This window comes from Dreissena polymorpha, chromosome 1 (genome assembly GCF_020536995.1).
Source record: "Dreissena polymorpha isolate Duluth1 chromosome 1, UMN_Dpol_1.0, whole genome shotgun sequence".
NCBI lineage: Eukaryota > Metazoa > Mollusca > Bivalvia > Myida > Dreissenidae > Dreissena > Dreissena polymorpha.
Window position 1 is genome coordinate 13,900,308 of NC_068355.1, and position 15,399 is coordinate 13,915,706.

Here is a 15,399-nt window from a genome sequence, read left to right on the forward strand (position 1 = left end):
TACTTTGATGGATTTTTATCCTAATAGCTTAACAGTAACAATTTGCTGGTATTCTTAATTTTTAAACAAAAGAAAACAATAAAATAATAATATCACATGTAGTTGTTCCTCATTAAAATCATTTAACATTTAAATATGCTTTCAAATGACACATGGAATGACCATAAAAAATATTCAAACCGGATGTGTATAGTCAAAAGCCTTAGAAACTAAAAGTTAGTTTAGAATATGCAATATATGTTCTTAATGCTGTTTTAAAAAACAGTGTTAAATGATCACTAGACATAACAATTAAACATATGTTAAATACCGCGGTAGATGTTAGGCATTACTTTGTATAACTTTCTATGTCCATGAATAATCATTATACATCTGCATTTTTGTGCTGCTATCTTACTTTGCAAATTAACGAACAAAATTCTAACACTGTACTTTCAAATGCTAATCAGTTAGTACATGACCATTTTCATATATTCCAAAGTATGTCAAATGTTATTAAACCATCATCATGATGTGATTGTGCTCAAAGCTAAAGTGATAAACTGTCTTAGACTTGAGGCAATTACAACTCCACTGCCATTCAATTTCTAAGTTTCACCCCGCAGTGAATAATTCCACACCTAATAGTAATCCTCAAAAGGCATATTGCCATGACGATTGTGCTGGTGGGTGACACCATACGCTGGTTCTCGCTGCATAGGACCCATAATTGAATACACTGGTCTCCTGTATGTGGTGGTCATGTAGCTGGTAAACGGATACAGGTTATCGTTTCTTGGAATAGAAAGCCGATTCATTCCCCTAGCCCTCTGGGTCTCTGTTGGAGGCAGTCCCTGATTTGAGAAGCGCTTGTGAATGGGCCAGTCTTTATTCTGTTTATCCCATTTCTCCACTGCAGAGGTGCCTAGGTTGTACTGCCAGGGTTGAGAGCAGGGCTCCTGACGATCTGCAACCTTCGGTAGCTCCTCACGCCTGAGAGTCGGGTATCCTGAGTCATACCACTTGTCTGTCCAGTGCTAGAACCAAGAAAACACATCCAACATGCAAAATAATTTTATTGTTTTTTTAAGTAATAATAGAAATTAGCATTTACTCATGTAACCGTATAGAGTAACGGGCCAAATCTTTTTAGAGTATTTTAAATTTTATTATGATAATATACTAATTAGACAAAGAAATGAGATGGAGTTTAAAAAAAATATTTTTCATTTGAGGATTTGGACTCATGAGTTAATACAATTATCAAAATAAATCACATTTACACTAAAAAATATATAAATTTTATTATTATCTTCTCTACTGTCTTGTTCATTATTACCTGGTATGACTGTCTCCCAGTTTTTGCTGTGAACTTATCCGGTCTGTCAAACCTATGGAAAATAAAAACATAAGTATTTAAATATGAAAATGTGCTGTGACTAGGAATGGTTGTGTAAAGAGTATAGGTCATACCACCTTAATGAATTTATTACATATGTTACATAATTCATTAGAAACGTACAGGGATTTGTGTATATAGACTTACAATATATCTTCACAAACATCAAGCATAGATTGACAAAACATTTCAAAATCAATCAGGTTGCAAAAGCTTCTTTCTAATTGACCAGGCAACAGGTGCTTTTTCAAGATACAAGATAACGTTATTACTAACGTTTTTGATGCGGATCTTCCATTATGGTTTGAAATACCTGAACATTTCTTGTGAACTGGGATATTTTGGAACATTCGGTGGGTTGTTCACCCAGTATGGTGCCTTGGTTTGCGTTCCATTAAAAAATAATGTGCTTGCTTGAGACATTTTTTCTTTTTCTTGCGTTGTCAACTACGCTTGGCGCTTACATCAACGACTCTAATAATATTAACAGCAAATATTAAAATCATGCTTGAAACAATTAAATACGAATGATGAAGATAAGAATGTAACTTAAATTTTATATGTCAAACTGTTCACGGATAACGTCTGAAGAGTGTGTTTTTTAAATAATTTATATTTACGACAATAAAAGGTAACCATGGAGAGGCCTTGATTTTCGATATCGCTTACATCATTGAAAAGAAAAGGAAAATATTGCAGCAACTGTCAACACACGTAAATAGAAACACAATTATCTGCTTTTTCAAATAAAACGAAAAAAGTGTTTTAAATAAACGGAATACTTAATCACACGCAGAATGGCATCTGCGTATGGGTTCCTCTCCACTCCAGCGAAGTTAGAGAAACAATGGTATGACAATCGACAATAAAGTGGCATTCAATGATAATTTATTATTTAAATCATTGATCTTAATTCTCATTCAGTAATTGTTTCAGAAATGACACAATTCATACCTCAAAATTTTAAGAACGATGTATTAGTTTAATTTGATTAACAAGATTGCTTCCAATTCACAATTAATGTAGTTTTGTCTTTTGGGAATGCACATACAAAGTTATTCATATAATACATTAAATTTTACTTTATCACAAATGTTGTTCCGATAATAAGGACTCTATGCAGATGTCAAATGTATTATTAATTGAATACAATATCCCACCCACCCATGAATCTCCTGTACACTCGGGTTCTATGGTGACCGACATTCATCATCAGCATATGGAGTCCCTCCAACGTCAATGTTTCGCCCCTGAACCATGGACATCTTGGGAGGGTGGGGCCACCGTAGCTTTGGTGTGAATTTCGGTAGCTCTACTTCTTTCAAGCTGCATAATCTTGCCTCAGCGACAGCCAGCTGGACTACCGCTCTGCAGCTTGGCATAGTTTCTGGATAGCCTGCTGTCTATCCCTGCCAGTAGACCCTACTGCTGACATCAGTCGGCACACAGTTTGTGCACAGAACCCTCTAGTACCTACTTCTATTGGAAACAACCAAGTACGCCAGCCTCTTTGGTTGCAGGCTTCTAGCAGCTCTGTATACTGACTTTTTTCCTCTTTTAGGCCTCCTCGCATCTGGTTTCCCAAGGTACAGTTAACTCGATTATGATGAGTCGTTTCCCTGCCTCTGACCACAGCACGATGTCAGGCCTTAGGTTTGTCTGCACAATACTTGGGAAGTCCAGCTTGTTGTCAAGGTCGACCTTCATGCTCCAACTGGTTGTGCCTTTGAGGATTGAGGTTTTCAGTGTCGGTTATTTCTGTGCAGTTTCACCAGGCTTCACGAAGTTGATCAACTGTTGTGGCAGTGTGCTACTGCGTTCCTTTTTCCTTTCTTGTTCCAGCCAGTCAGCCACCTGTCTTAGGACATTGTTGTTGTGATATCTGTATCTATCAATAAGCATCTTTGACCATTGTTTTTTTTTTTTGACATTCAAGTTTTTTGAAGATACAAAAATATAAATGTTGGAGCCCAACAAAGGAAAAGTCAGAACATACTGGTAATTCCAAGTTCGCCACAAAAATGTGTCTAAAAGTTTGCATATATCATTATATGAGACACACTCAGTCATAACAACATATGCAGTTTTTATGGAAGGCCTTCATGAACCATTTATGTATGCACAAATCAGGTTTTATTATATAATGTTATAAATTTCAACCTTCCCAAGCTAATGTGGGTGCTACTCTTTGTATTTGCAGGCAACCTAAGCTACATGAATGGAGTGTTTACCATTCCAGTCACCCAGATGTTGCAAGGGTAGGTTGACTGTCTTATGAAAAATTGAGTGTGAAAGTCATAATTTGAAATCTTTTGCTGACTTACTAGTATATTAAAATGTTTGAATTTGCAGAGGTTTCATAACCCAAGACTTAGAGTTTAAATTCACAATCAAAATTTTAACAAGGGCTGTTTGTAAAACATGCATGCCCCTCACATGGGCTGTCAGTTGTTGTGGAAGCCATTGTGTGAATACGTTTTTTGTTACTGTGACCTTGACCTTTGACCTAGTGACCTGAAAATCAACAGGTCTGCCAGTCATGATAAATTGATCCAATTTAGTTGGATGGGAGAGTCCACTTGGCATAAATGGGTTAAAGTTTAGGAAAGAAAAATACAATGATATTTGACCTTTGACCTTGAAAGATGACCTTGACCTTGACTTTTCACCACTAAAAATATGCAGCTCAGTGAGATACACATGCATGCCAAATATGAAGTTTCTATCTTCAATATTGCAAAAGGTATCAAACTTTAACCAAGGTTAAAGTTTTTGGACACACACATACAATGAATGAAATATGGGCTGTCAGTTGTAGTTGCAGCCATTGTGTGAATACGTTTTTTGTCACTGTGACCTTGACCTTTAACCTAGTGACCTGAAAATCAATAGGGGTCATCTGCAAGTCATGATCAATGTACCTATGAAGTTTCATGATCCTAGGCTTATTATTCTTGAGTTATCATCAGGAAAACATTTTACTGTTTCGAGTTACTGTGACCTTGACCTTTGACCTAGTGACCTGAAAATCAATAAGGGTCATCTGCCAGTCATGATCAATGTTCCTATGAAGTTTCATGATCCTAGGCGTAAGCACTCTTGAGTTATCATTCGGAAACCATTTTACTGTTTCGAGTCACTGTGACCTTGACCTTTGACCTAGTGACCTGAAAATCAATAGGGCTCATCTGCTGGTCATGATCAATGTACCTATGAAGTTTCATGATCCTAGGCGTAAGCATTCTTGTGTTATCATCCCAAAACCATTTAACTATTTTGAGTAACTGTGAACTTGACCTTTGACCTAGTGACCTGAAAATCAATAGGGGTCATCTGCCAATTATGATCAATGTACCTATGAAGTTTCATGATCCTAGGCCTAAGCATTCTTGAGTTATCATCCGGAAACCATCTGGTGGACGGACCGACCGACCTACGGACCGACCGACCGACATGTGCAAAACAATATACCGCCTCTTTTTCGAAGGGGGGCAAAACTAGTATTTGTTTAAATGTATAATAAAATTTATTATAAGTTCACTGGTTCCTATCTATAGATGTATTGTAATAAAATAATAGACAACTTTGTTGTATGGTCCAATCAAGCCCAAAGGTCCTATTATTATGTAAACTATGTAACTGACTTTCAATAGACAAGTGTATACCTGCAGTCTTGTAGGGTACAAAAGTTATGGTAACAGCAACTGTTACATTAAACAGTTGCCAACAAAAATTTCTCCAGAAAACTTCAATATTGGATCATAAAAAATATGTGTTAGTCTTGACTCTTGTATATTTTGTATGTCTTGATTAGTACATTTGTTTATGTCCCACTGTCAGTCTAATTGTTCCTTGTCATAAATCAAGGATCACATGGTATAATTTGTTTGCAATCCTTCTGTTGAAGTTGACGGTTCACTTTGTGTCAATGAAAGGAGAGTAAAAAGGTCAAGGTCAAAGTGGCTAGCAATAATTAAAAAATCTTTAATAAAGTGTTTATAATTTACGACTTCATTGTAAGAAAGGTGGGGTTGGGGAGCTATACATGTTTAAAAAACATCTCTTGTTTCATTAAAATGTCATAAGCAACATTGGTGCCTGACATTTAGGCATTCATTGGTACACAAGTTCTTAGTAAGTTTTGTATTCGTTATGCTAAAAATGGGTAGTTGAATATGGCCACAGATTGTGTAATTGATTAATTTACAAAATCTCTTACAGAATGGTTGGAGGAAGTGGAGTGGGGAGCAACCAGACTGGTATGCCTGGAAGTCTACCTCTACAAGTCCAGACTGGTATCGCCGTAGGGTGAATACGATACGTCGAGGTTAGTTTTTAAGAGACCATGCATGCTCATAGGGTTATTATTTATGACATGAGCACAAAAAGTGCTGATGTTCAGCAATTGTAGTGGCTGGCTCTCTGTTGTCAGTTGACGTTATTCAAATCATGACAATAGGGTCAAAATTGGAACAGTACTTGAAATAACTTGTGTTCTTTATATGTATACATGTAAAGTTAAAACTCAAAATCTTGTAACAATTTTGGTATTTATTATGTCACATAATATAGAGGTCCTCAATCAAGCTCGTTCAAATCTCACCATATGGGTCAATATTGGTCCCACCTTTGGGGTAACTTGTTTTCCTTATTTTCTTTATAGAGAAAACTTTTTTAAAAAGTCACTGAAACTGTATGGCCAAGAGGTTTGGCCTTTCGCATGTAATATTGTATTATGGCCCGGTAACACATTTTCCTTATTTGAATATTGTATACTTAAAAAAAACTCTTAAGGTAGTGCACCTCTAATGGGCACATATCCAAATATAATCTAATTAATTATTTTCTTAATCAGCATCATTTCACTGAACTACATGCAAATTTGTAGGTAGGCTTTCCATGCTTTTTAAAAAAATATACCGAATTTTTCAAAACCACCCCCACGCTCGGCTTTTGTCCAGTTTATTTTCACCCCTGGGGTATATAAAAGTTCCATAATTCATTCAAATTTCCAAATATGGGCATGCAGTTGGTGTGTACAGATGCTGTAAAGGTGTTTAAAGTTTAAACAAGATGAAATAAGTATTCTTTTACAGACATTTATTTTTTACAAATTTTTATCTATGGAAGAGCACCATGAAATGTAAGTGATTTCAGCCAAGTAAAAATTGGGTCGGTTAAAAACAAAGTGTCATAAAATTCAAAATAGTATCATTTAAGTCATATTTTAAACTTAGTTTTTATAGAAACACTATATACAGCAAAAATACCAAGAACTAGACAGATTTACCGTTTACTTTTTGAAATAAAAATAAAAATGCAACATGCATGGTTCGTATTTTCCACAGTAAATCACCCAATTTCGCCATAACGTTGTTTTAATTTTAATAATTGAAAAATGTGCATAAAAATTGCAACATATTTAACAATAAATATAGCTTATATGCCATATTAAATCAAATTACGTTAGAAAATAAATAAAACGCGTCGCAAAAAAGTATACGTCGTCGGCAGGATTCGAACCTGCGCGGGAATATCCCAAAAGAATTCTAGTCTATCGCCTTAACCACTAGGCTACGGCACCTAATAGTAGGCTCTTCAACCTTCGAAGAAATCGCGGGAAATCATTAGAGGTGCACTACCTTAAGCCACAATTAATGCACAGGGGTTAGGTATTTTGCAGTTAGCTTTGTATGGTGGTCCTCTAAATAAATTTTGTCAAATCATGCCACTTGGGAAACAACTGGTTACATCCCACATGATTCATATAGAGGTATATTCATGTAATAAATAAATTAAAATCTCTAAAACCATAAATCTTAGTGCTTTGATTTTTGGTATTCAAATATCAGATAGAGGGCCTGTATACAGTTGATGAAGTCATGCTCCTATAGTCAAATATTCTCTTGGAATCACCTGATTTATCTACATATAAATATTTTATACAACTGTAAAAACTATCTGAAACATTGGCACAGAGTCTTATTTTATGGTGCAAAAAAATATCCTGATCAAAATAAAAATAGTTTTAACACCTGTTAATATTACTGTTAATGTTTAAAATTGCTTTCAAAAAGTGGTAAAGGACAGAGATTAAGAGCAAACTGTTGTTGTTTAATTTAAATGTAGCAGGAATAGACATTTCAGCCTTATGCATTTTTCTGAGATTAGAAACATGTAAAGAAAATCGATGCATATAATCTTGAACCTTTTGCTTTAAGCTGACTACAAGAACATAAACTGGGTTTATGAGTATCCTTCGAAGCCCACGAGCCGCGTTAACGATGATTTCATCTCAGTGACGAACGAAGTGATACAGAATGACACTTTGAAACCCATAGCTCCCAACAGGGCCTACATTGGCTGTAACACCTTCCCGACCCCGGATCCGATACCAAAAGAAATACCAGTCCCCAAATGGGGCCTCTACAATCCTCCTAGCTATGAGGAGCCAATCCGCTATGACCATTTCCCACCGATAAAATACAATGGTTATAAATAGGTACAAGTGTGTTTTTGTAGGGGAAATGTCAGAAAGGCTGTTTGGATTTTAGTTTTTAATCATTCATAATTTTTGAATAATGATAGTTGTAATTGTTTATAAACAATTAAGTTTGCAATGATTATTTCTTTATAACTTAAACGATGTGGTTTATTATGAACACTGTATGAAGTTTGCAGATACAAGTATAGTCAAGATCCTTATGTTGTTGATTTCTTTTATTATTGATATAAATTCTGGTAAACCTTTATGGACAAAGGTGAATAAAAGATGTTAATTTAACTGTTTGCTGCTTATTATATGATTGTCATGCAATATTGTCTTTGTTTGGTGTAAGGCCATTAAAGAAAGATATTTATGAATTTTGATTATCCCAGTATCACCATATATATTTTTATTATCTGCATTTTTCGGACACAGAACAAGTTTAACTCTTTCCTGATATATTTCGCCTTAATAGGCTTTTTCAAAGTTTGTTTGCATTTTGGGGGTAATAATGTATTCTACTAGGACCCTATTTAAACAAATAATGTCAAACAGTATATCCATCCAACACATAAGTTAGTATGAAAGATCGTTCTGTCTAGAGCTTAAATGATTTAGGATATAAAAAAATTAGACTGAAGGGATATCTTATAGAATTAAAGGTTAACTGTTTGTATTTGTTGAAAATCTTGTTAAAGAAGCAAAATGAATAAGAAATTTGTATACATATGAAATAATGCTTTTTATGATTGTATGTGTATTATAATTGTTTGATGTCTTGTGATTGTTGCACAAAGTTTCAGTTAGCAATAATTTGTTGATAATAAATACTACAGTGCTATTGTTTAATGTGGATTTTATGGTTGCCCTGTGCAAAGCAATTTTTGGATAGCTTTGATAGTTAGCTCTCTTAAGTGAGCATTCGATCATGTGAACATCAGCATAATGCTTTAGTAAAGGTCTGTATGCAACTGCAACACAGATATATATCTCTGTTACAACGTCATATATATATAGTTGAAACTTCTCTCCATACTCCAAAGTCAGGGTCTATTACTCTTACTGTCAGTGTAATATAATTGTATCCCTTTTTGTAGTTTGAACCAGTTTTCTTAAATCTGTCAGAACTTTATGATTGGCGACAATTCAGACTGAATGTTTATTAAGTTTTTCTTAAATTGACTGAAGTCAGATGATAAGGAATTGTTTTAAACAACTAAATAACCAAGTATTGGTATGTGTTTGCTGTCTATGCATCAGGCATGTTTTACTAAAGTTATATTTTTCCAGTTATAGCAAAGTCATCTTTGATCTAAGCCCATTTTTTGCAACCCATTTTTAGATTTTAGAAACAGGACATTCCTGAAATTTCTCTTTGAATTTTAATTATAATTGGTAATCCAAGCATTCTATGTTTACAATGATTAATTTATATAATATTAAAAGGCAGCCATATAGTCACCCAGCTGATGTGTGTACAAACAAAATTGCTCTAAGTCTATTGTTTTAACCCATTTATGCCTAGCGTCTAGATAAAAAGGCCTTGGCAAACAGCGTAGACCCAGATGAGACGCCGCATTATGTGGGGTCTTATCAGGGTGTGCATTGTTTGCTTAAAGGAATTTCTGTGAGAAATATTCAACATATAGAAATAAATATACTAGACATCCCTAATTTTGGAAATAAATTGATCCAATTTAGAAGGATGGGAGAGTCCACTAGGCATAAATGGGTTAAATAGAGTTCTGGTATGTATTGGGGCGTCTTAGAGCTGCCATGCAGCTAACTTCTTATATTATTACCTCGCTGTCTATTTCTTTTTTACAGTTGTTGTTTTTCTTGATGTAATGTTGTTACTGTATTTTACTCTTTTTTTTTTTAAATTAAATATTTAATATGTTATATTAATTTTCATGATCTTGTTAGCATGCAAAATAATATTATAATGCTTCAATAGATTCTTAGCTCTTAAATATTAGATTCATAAAATAAAAAAGAAATGCACTATTTGTTTAACTGTACTTCTTAAATTTTATAGATATATACAGTTTACATGTTATAGCACTCACTCCTTCAAGTTTTATTTCAAGAATAAAACTTGAATATGGAATATGACATTGGCATAGGTCATGACAAAGAGGATTTTTTACTCAAATAGTAATGTAGAGTTTCAAGTAACCATGTATTCAATAATTATAAGTATTAAATAAGTTTGGTGGGAATCAGCATATTGCTGTTTCCTGAGCATGTGTTTTGAAAATCGAGTCTCTGGGTGAATTTTTAAGCAAACATTTGCGCTGTGCTCTGTGAAAAGGGGTTTTAATGCATGTGCTTAAAGTGTTGTCCACAGTTAGCCTGCACAGACAGTGTTGTCCCAAATTAGCCTGTGCAACACATTCAGCTTTTATTCCACTTTTCGGTTAAATAGTCTCTTCTTATCAAAAATCCAGTTAAGGCGGAAAGTGTCGTCCCTTATTAGTCTGTGCAGACTGCACAGGCTAATTTGAGACGACACTTTATGCACATGCATTAAACCCCCCTTTTCACAGAGCATGGCCCATTTTGTATTGGGTATAGTTCAATAACTACATGCCATGACAAAATAATAATGAAACTAATTAGAAATGGGCCGTGCTCTGTGAAAAAGGGGTTAAATGCATGTGTGTAAAGTACCGTCCCAAATTATCAGGGACGACACTTCCCGCTTTTATGATATTTTTATGCCCCTGGTAGGGTGGCATATAGCAGTTGAACTGTCCGTCAGTATGTTGGTTAGTCTGTCCGTCTGTCGGCAAAAACTTCAACATTGGCCATAACTTTTTCACAATTGAAGATAGCAACTTGATATTTGGCATGCATGTGTATCTCATGGAGCTGAACATTTTGAGTGGTGAAAGGTGAAAGTCATCCTTCAAGGTCAAATGTCAAATATATGGCGTCTGTCCATCCGAAAACTTTAACATTGGCCATAACTTTTTCAATATTGAAGATAGCAACTTGATATTTGGCATGCATGTGTATCTCATGAAGCTGCATATTTTGAGTGGTTGAAGTTCAAGGTTAAGGTCATACTTCAAGGTCAAAAAATAAATAAAAATAATAATTTCAAAGCGGCGTTCTCATGAAGCTGCACATTTTGAGTGGTGGAAGTTCAAGGTCAAGGTCATCCTTCATGGTCAAGGTCATCCTTCAAGGTCAAAGGTAAAAATAAATAAATTCAAAGCGGCGTTATCATGAAGCTGCACATTTTAAGTGGTGTAAGTTCAAGGTTAAGGTCATCCTTCAAGGTCATCCTTCAAGGTCAAAGGTCAATTTTTTAAAAAATCAAAGCTGGTGTTCTCATGAAGTTGCACATTTTGAGTGGTGGAAGTTCAAGGTCAAGGTCATCCTTCAAGGTCAAAGGTAAACAAAATTAAAATTTCAAAGCGGCGCAATAGGGGGCATTGTGTTTCTGACGAACACATCTCTTGTTCTTTTTAAGTAAGTCTCCTCTTAGCAAAAATCTAGTGAGGGCAGAGGTGTTGTCCCTGATTAGCCTGTGAAGATTGCACAGGCTAATCTTGGATAACACTACGCACATGCATTAAAACCCCTTTTCGCAGAACATGGCTCATATTATTACTTTTAGCTATCTTATCGCAATGGCCAAAATAAGCAAAGAACCTGGTCAACTGGTTATGCATGCCCTGGGCTCCCTTTAACCAGAATATCATATCTTGTGATAAATAAGCATGCCTGGCTTACCAGAGCCCAATCAAATTAGGACATGTTAATATCTAGTTATAGTGGCCATATCTGGTCAGACTGGCCATATCTAGTCATAGTGGCCATATCTAGTCAGACTGGTAATATCTAGTAATAGTGGCCATATCTAGTCATAGTGGCCATATCTAGTCAGACCGGCCATATCTTGTCATAGTGGCCATATACAGTCAGACTGGTCATATCTAGTCACATTGGCTATATCTAGTCAGAATGGCAATATCTAGCCATAGTGGCCATATCTAATCAGACTGGTCATATCAAGTCAGACTGGCCATACATGTATCTAGTCATAGTGGCACTATCTAGTCAGACTGACCATATCTAGTCAGACTGGCCATATTTAGTCAGACTGGTCATATCTAGTCATAGTTGCCATTTCTAGTCAGACAGGCCATATCTTGTCAGACTTGCCATATCTAGTAATAGTGGCCATATCAAGTCACACTGGTCATATCTTGTCAGACTGGACATATAGGTCAAATGCCTAGATGCGTTTTTCCTTTTCTATGACAGCACATTCCTCATTACTCCGACACTAAAGGGTCTAATTAATTAATGGTTCACTACATGGTTCAACATCTCAGTTAACACTGTTTTCATTATCATAGCTCTGGTTATATGTCTGCCCATAATTCCAATTTTTGCATTTTTATAATGACCAGATGTCATTTATATACACTAATCTAAATCTGTCATAGACATGTTTGCACCCATTAAACATGTTAGTACACATACATGGAATGTATTGATAAACGTTATATATGCCACACACAAAAATCTCTACACATTTGCATATAAAGAAAGTAATCATAGTTTTATATACATGTTGGTGACAGTCAATACAAAAAGATGGCATCAAGTGATTTACTTAAGTAAATATAGTTGATAAAATGTTAAAGTGACAATACTAGTAGTTTACTTAAATCTATTCCTTTGCCTACCTAAAAAGCTGAAAATTGCTGCCATAATTCACAATTTGTCTAAACTTTTGTGAGTCTAGTAAACAAATTAGGTAGCTCCTACCTTATTTAGGTAGGACATACTCCAGGTCCTCACATTAAAAACTAACCTTCGAAAACAGACACACATCTCACAGGTAAATTAAATACAATTTAAACGTTGTTTTTTCATATTTCATATATTTATTTTTATTTTTATAACACAGATTTGAGAAATAAATAATATGCTAACAAAAAGACAATAACAATACATGTATTAAGGGATAGTTTAAATACCACGACTGTATCAAAATGATTGTTGGTCTATTTCCAAATGTTAAATCTGCTCATACAAACGAGATTGATATTTACATCACTTTTTTGGTTAAAAACAATCACAACAGGAAAATACAAGAAAGAAAAGCATTCACATACCGTTTACACTAATTATACTCATGTCATTAATAAAGCTTTCTTTGACATACCGTTATTGAGAAGTTAGTTTTTAAAGAAACAATTTATCCATTACAGAGCTATTCTATACACACATTCACCCAAATTAATAACACACCATAATGTGTATAATACCATACAACTTGAATTGTTTTTATAATTTAAAATCGGAATGGGTGAAGACATACAGGGTTAATTCATTTAACCCTATGAAGAGAAAGTGGAAAATAGAAGAGAAAGTGGAAAATAGTCTATGAGAAACTAACTTTCATTACATTCATAAATTGTGAAGCTTTTGCAGAAATCTACAGACACACATGACGAATATAAGCTTGATTTATTGATTCCTAGCTGCCACAACAGGAAGGTTGCATAAATTGCAATTCAATAATAACAGCTTCATCAATTATCAATACACCTGGCCCCGTGTTCACAAAACGATTTTACAATCGAAAATCGATTTTAACTGACATCGATTTTCATTTTTGCCTATCAACTACATTGAAAATCCATTTTCAATGATAAGCAAAATCGATTTTCGATTGCAAAAATGTTTTGTGAACATGGGCCCTGCAGTAGCAACTTACTTATCATGTCAAATCTCATCCATTAATATATTGCACAACGATAATCCCAACAAATGAATACAAAATGGAATGCAACTTGGAGATACAGTTCACTGTTGAAAAGTCTTAACAATACAAAAACTGTATAAAAATGTGTGACCTTGTAGTCCAGGCAAATCAAGTATCCAACAATTTCACCCTGTGACCAGAGCCTGCACTCACGCGCACTTATTTATTCCATTATTCCAGAATGTAACAACTCAATGGAACAATCTGACTCTGGTGTTTCTGGTATCCATGCCCACATTATCAACAGTCAGTGGCAACAGAGGGGATGGTAACAAGTCCAGACTCTCTGAATCATCATCCAAATTCACCTTCATTTTACGTGGCTTGATTGTTAAAGGCATTCTGATAAGAACATTCTGGACTTCTTGCTTGAAATTCTCCTTAAAATCCTTCATTTCCTGCTGGAGCTGTAAAGCCTCGGCCATGACTTTCTCCTGCCTCTGTCGAAGCTCTGCGAGTGTTTTCAGATTGTCGTACATGAGTCTCAGCCCCTCACACATGTATTCGTTGCCCGATTGTGGCGGTATGGCCTCCCCAGACATGTAGCGGTCAAACTCATGCTGGGTTAGGGCAAGACTCTCGTGGGTGATGTTCTCTATAAACTGAACTGCACAGCACTGGAAGCAAACAAATACTTGACGATGTTGGTGGTTATATAAACAATACATATAGGATCTGGCACAAGTTGTCATATCATACCATATTTTATTAAACGAGTTCAGGAATTTTGTTAGTAAGCGAGCCTTTGGCAAGCTTACTAACGAATTTCCTGGCAAGTTTAATAAAATATGGTATGATATGACAACGAGTGTCAGATCTTTTTTATCACATGCTTTTAAATGAGCAAATTAAATAAATATTTACGCAAACATAATGATTTATCCCGAATGTTGTTTACATTTCATGACGTCATTTGACTTTGCAACGTCATTTCAGCAAAATAACAAAATGTGATTGGTAAATAAACGAAAACTAAGCCAATGAAAGCGCTTAAAATTGTTTTATTTTATGCTTTCCGGTGGTTTATAGAGAAATATCCGTGAATTAAAACTGATAATTTCACTGTTTCAAACAAAGAATATTATCAGTGAAAATTATCCATAATTGTCACTGTTTACTGTGAAATGACGTCATTTTTTTTGACGAAATGACGTCATTATTTCAGCAAAATTCTTAATTAAACTCTTTAACAACGTATATAAACTGTGAAACAAAGCATAAGCTGCGCCACTCGTGAAAATATTTTTTTTAATGATCACTCGTGAATTATAATCGATAATCCACCAGATCCAACAAATATCCTCTATGTATAACTCAGGTGTAATATAAAAAAATATGTAATGGTTGTATTAAATGGGAAACAGGGTATAGCATATGATAAAAATAATTATTTAAAAGCAATTATCCGCCCATTTAAGCAGTGTTCTGTGAAAACTGGGCTAAATGCATGTGCATTAAGTGTTGTCTCAGGTTACGAATTGCACAGGCTAATCATGGACAACAATTTAACCCATATGCATAAAGCCCAGCTTTTTCAGAACCTGCTCATTTATAATATTGTGGGATCAAGTCCTTATTTCAGTTTCTATATTTCATCCTGTCATTTGATTATAGCATTACAATCATAACAAATTGCAATACACTGCATTGTTGATTATGTTTCTTAATACATGTAGACTATTTAATATCTTTATTAAAAAGCATAATATGTGATGATGAAGCTGTTGTTATAAATGATGATGA

The 15,399-nt window shown here is 34.8% G+C and overlaps 3 protein-coding genes across 7 annotated transcripts in view; 1 reads left to right on the plus strand and 2 right to left on the minus strand.

The window, feature by feature from the left end:
• On the minus strand, nucleotides 1-1,859 carry LOC127871771 (uncharacterized). The gene is made up of 3 exons (XM_052414950.1): nucleotides 1,692-1,859; nucleotides 1,319-1,370; nucleotides 1-1,016 (listed from the first exon to the last, which is right to left on the minus strand). Exons 1-3 carry the CDS (start codon nucleotides 1,799-1,801, stop codon nucleotides 621-623), a joined length of 558 nt encoding a protein of 185 aa, XP_052270910.1. The 5' UTR covers nucleotides 1,802-1,859; the 3' UTR covers nucleotides 1-620.
• Nucleotides 1,860-2,026: 167 nt separating this feature from the next.
• LOC127871776 (uncharacterized) lies at nucleotides 2,027-8,162 on the plus strand. 2 transcript variants are annotated; one of them, XM_052414963.1, is made up of 5 exons: nucleotides 2,091-2,228; nucleotides 2,940-3,031; nucleotides 3,579-3,636; nucleotides 5,600-5,705; nucleotides 7,600-8,162. In XM_052414963.1, exons 1-5 carry the CDS (start codon nucleotides 2,226-2,228, stop codon nucleotides 7,878-7,880), a joined length of 540 nt encoding a protein of 179 aa, XP_052270923.1. In that variant the 5' UTR covers nucleotides 2,091-2,225; the 3' UTR covers nucleotides 7,881-8,162. The 2 variants fall into 2 exon arrangements, with proteins under 2 accessions (XP_052270934.1, XP_052270923.1); XM_052414974.1 differs by lacking the exon at nucleotides 2,940-3,031 and having other exon boundaries at nucleotides 2,027-2,228.
• A 4,374-nt stretch (nucleotides 8,163-12,536) lies between these two features.
• LOC127871521 (rab5 GDP/GTP exchange factor-like) overlaps nucleotides 12,537-15,399 on the minus strand; it is a 39,914-nt gene continuing 37,051 nt past the window's right edge. Inside the window, exon 5 of one of the 4 annotated variants that reach the window (XM_052414566.1) lies at nucleotides 12,537-14,273. In XM_052414566.1, coding sequence (XP_052270526.1) covers nucleotides 13,848-14,273 — 426 coding nt within the window. In that variant the 3' untranslated portion in view covers nucleotides 12,537-13,847. The remainder of the gene's footprint in view (nucleotides 14,274-15,399) is intronic. The other 3 variants (XM_052414558.1, XM_052414550.1, XM_052414541.1) reach the window with 3 other exon arrangements.

What these genes read in the sequence shown, in the direction of transcription:
- LOC127871771 (XM_052414950.1), bottom strand. Translation starts at nt 1,801, where the DNA reads ATGTCTCAAGCAAGCACATTATTTTTTAATGGAACGCAAACCAAGGCA. An exon ending in AGTTCACAAGAAATGTTCAG is followed by an intron (nt 1,371 to 1,691) that starts GTATTTCAAACC and finishes TATTTTCCATAG; the next exon opens with GTTTGACAGACCGGATAAGT. An exon ending in CTGGGAGACAGTCATACCAG is followed by an intron (nt 1,017 to 1,318) that starts GTAATAATGAAC and finishes TCTTGGTTCTAG; the next exon opens with CACTGGACAGACAAGTGGTA.
- LOC127871776 (XM_052414963.1), top strand. An exon ending in AGCACGATGTCAGGCCTTAG is followed by an intron (nt 3,032 to 3,578) that starts GTTTGTCTGCAC and finishes TTGTATTTGCAG; the next exon opens with GCAACCTAAGCTACATGAAT. An exon ending in GGTGAATACGATACGTCGAG is followed by an intron (nt 5,706 to 7,599) that starts GTTAGTTTTTAA and finishes TTTTGCTTTAAG; the next exon opens with CTGACTACAAGAACATAAAC.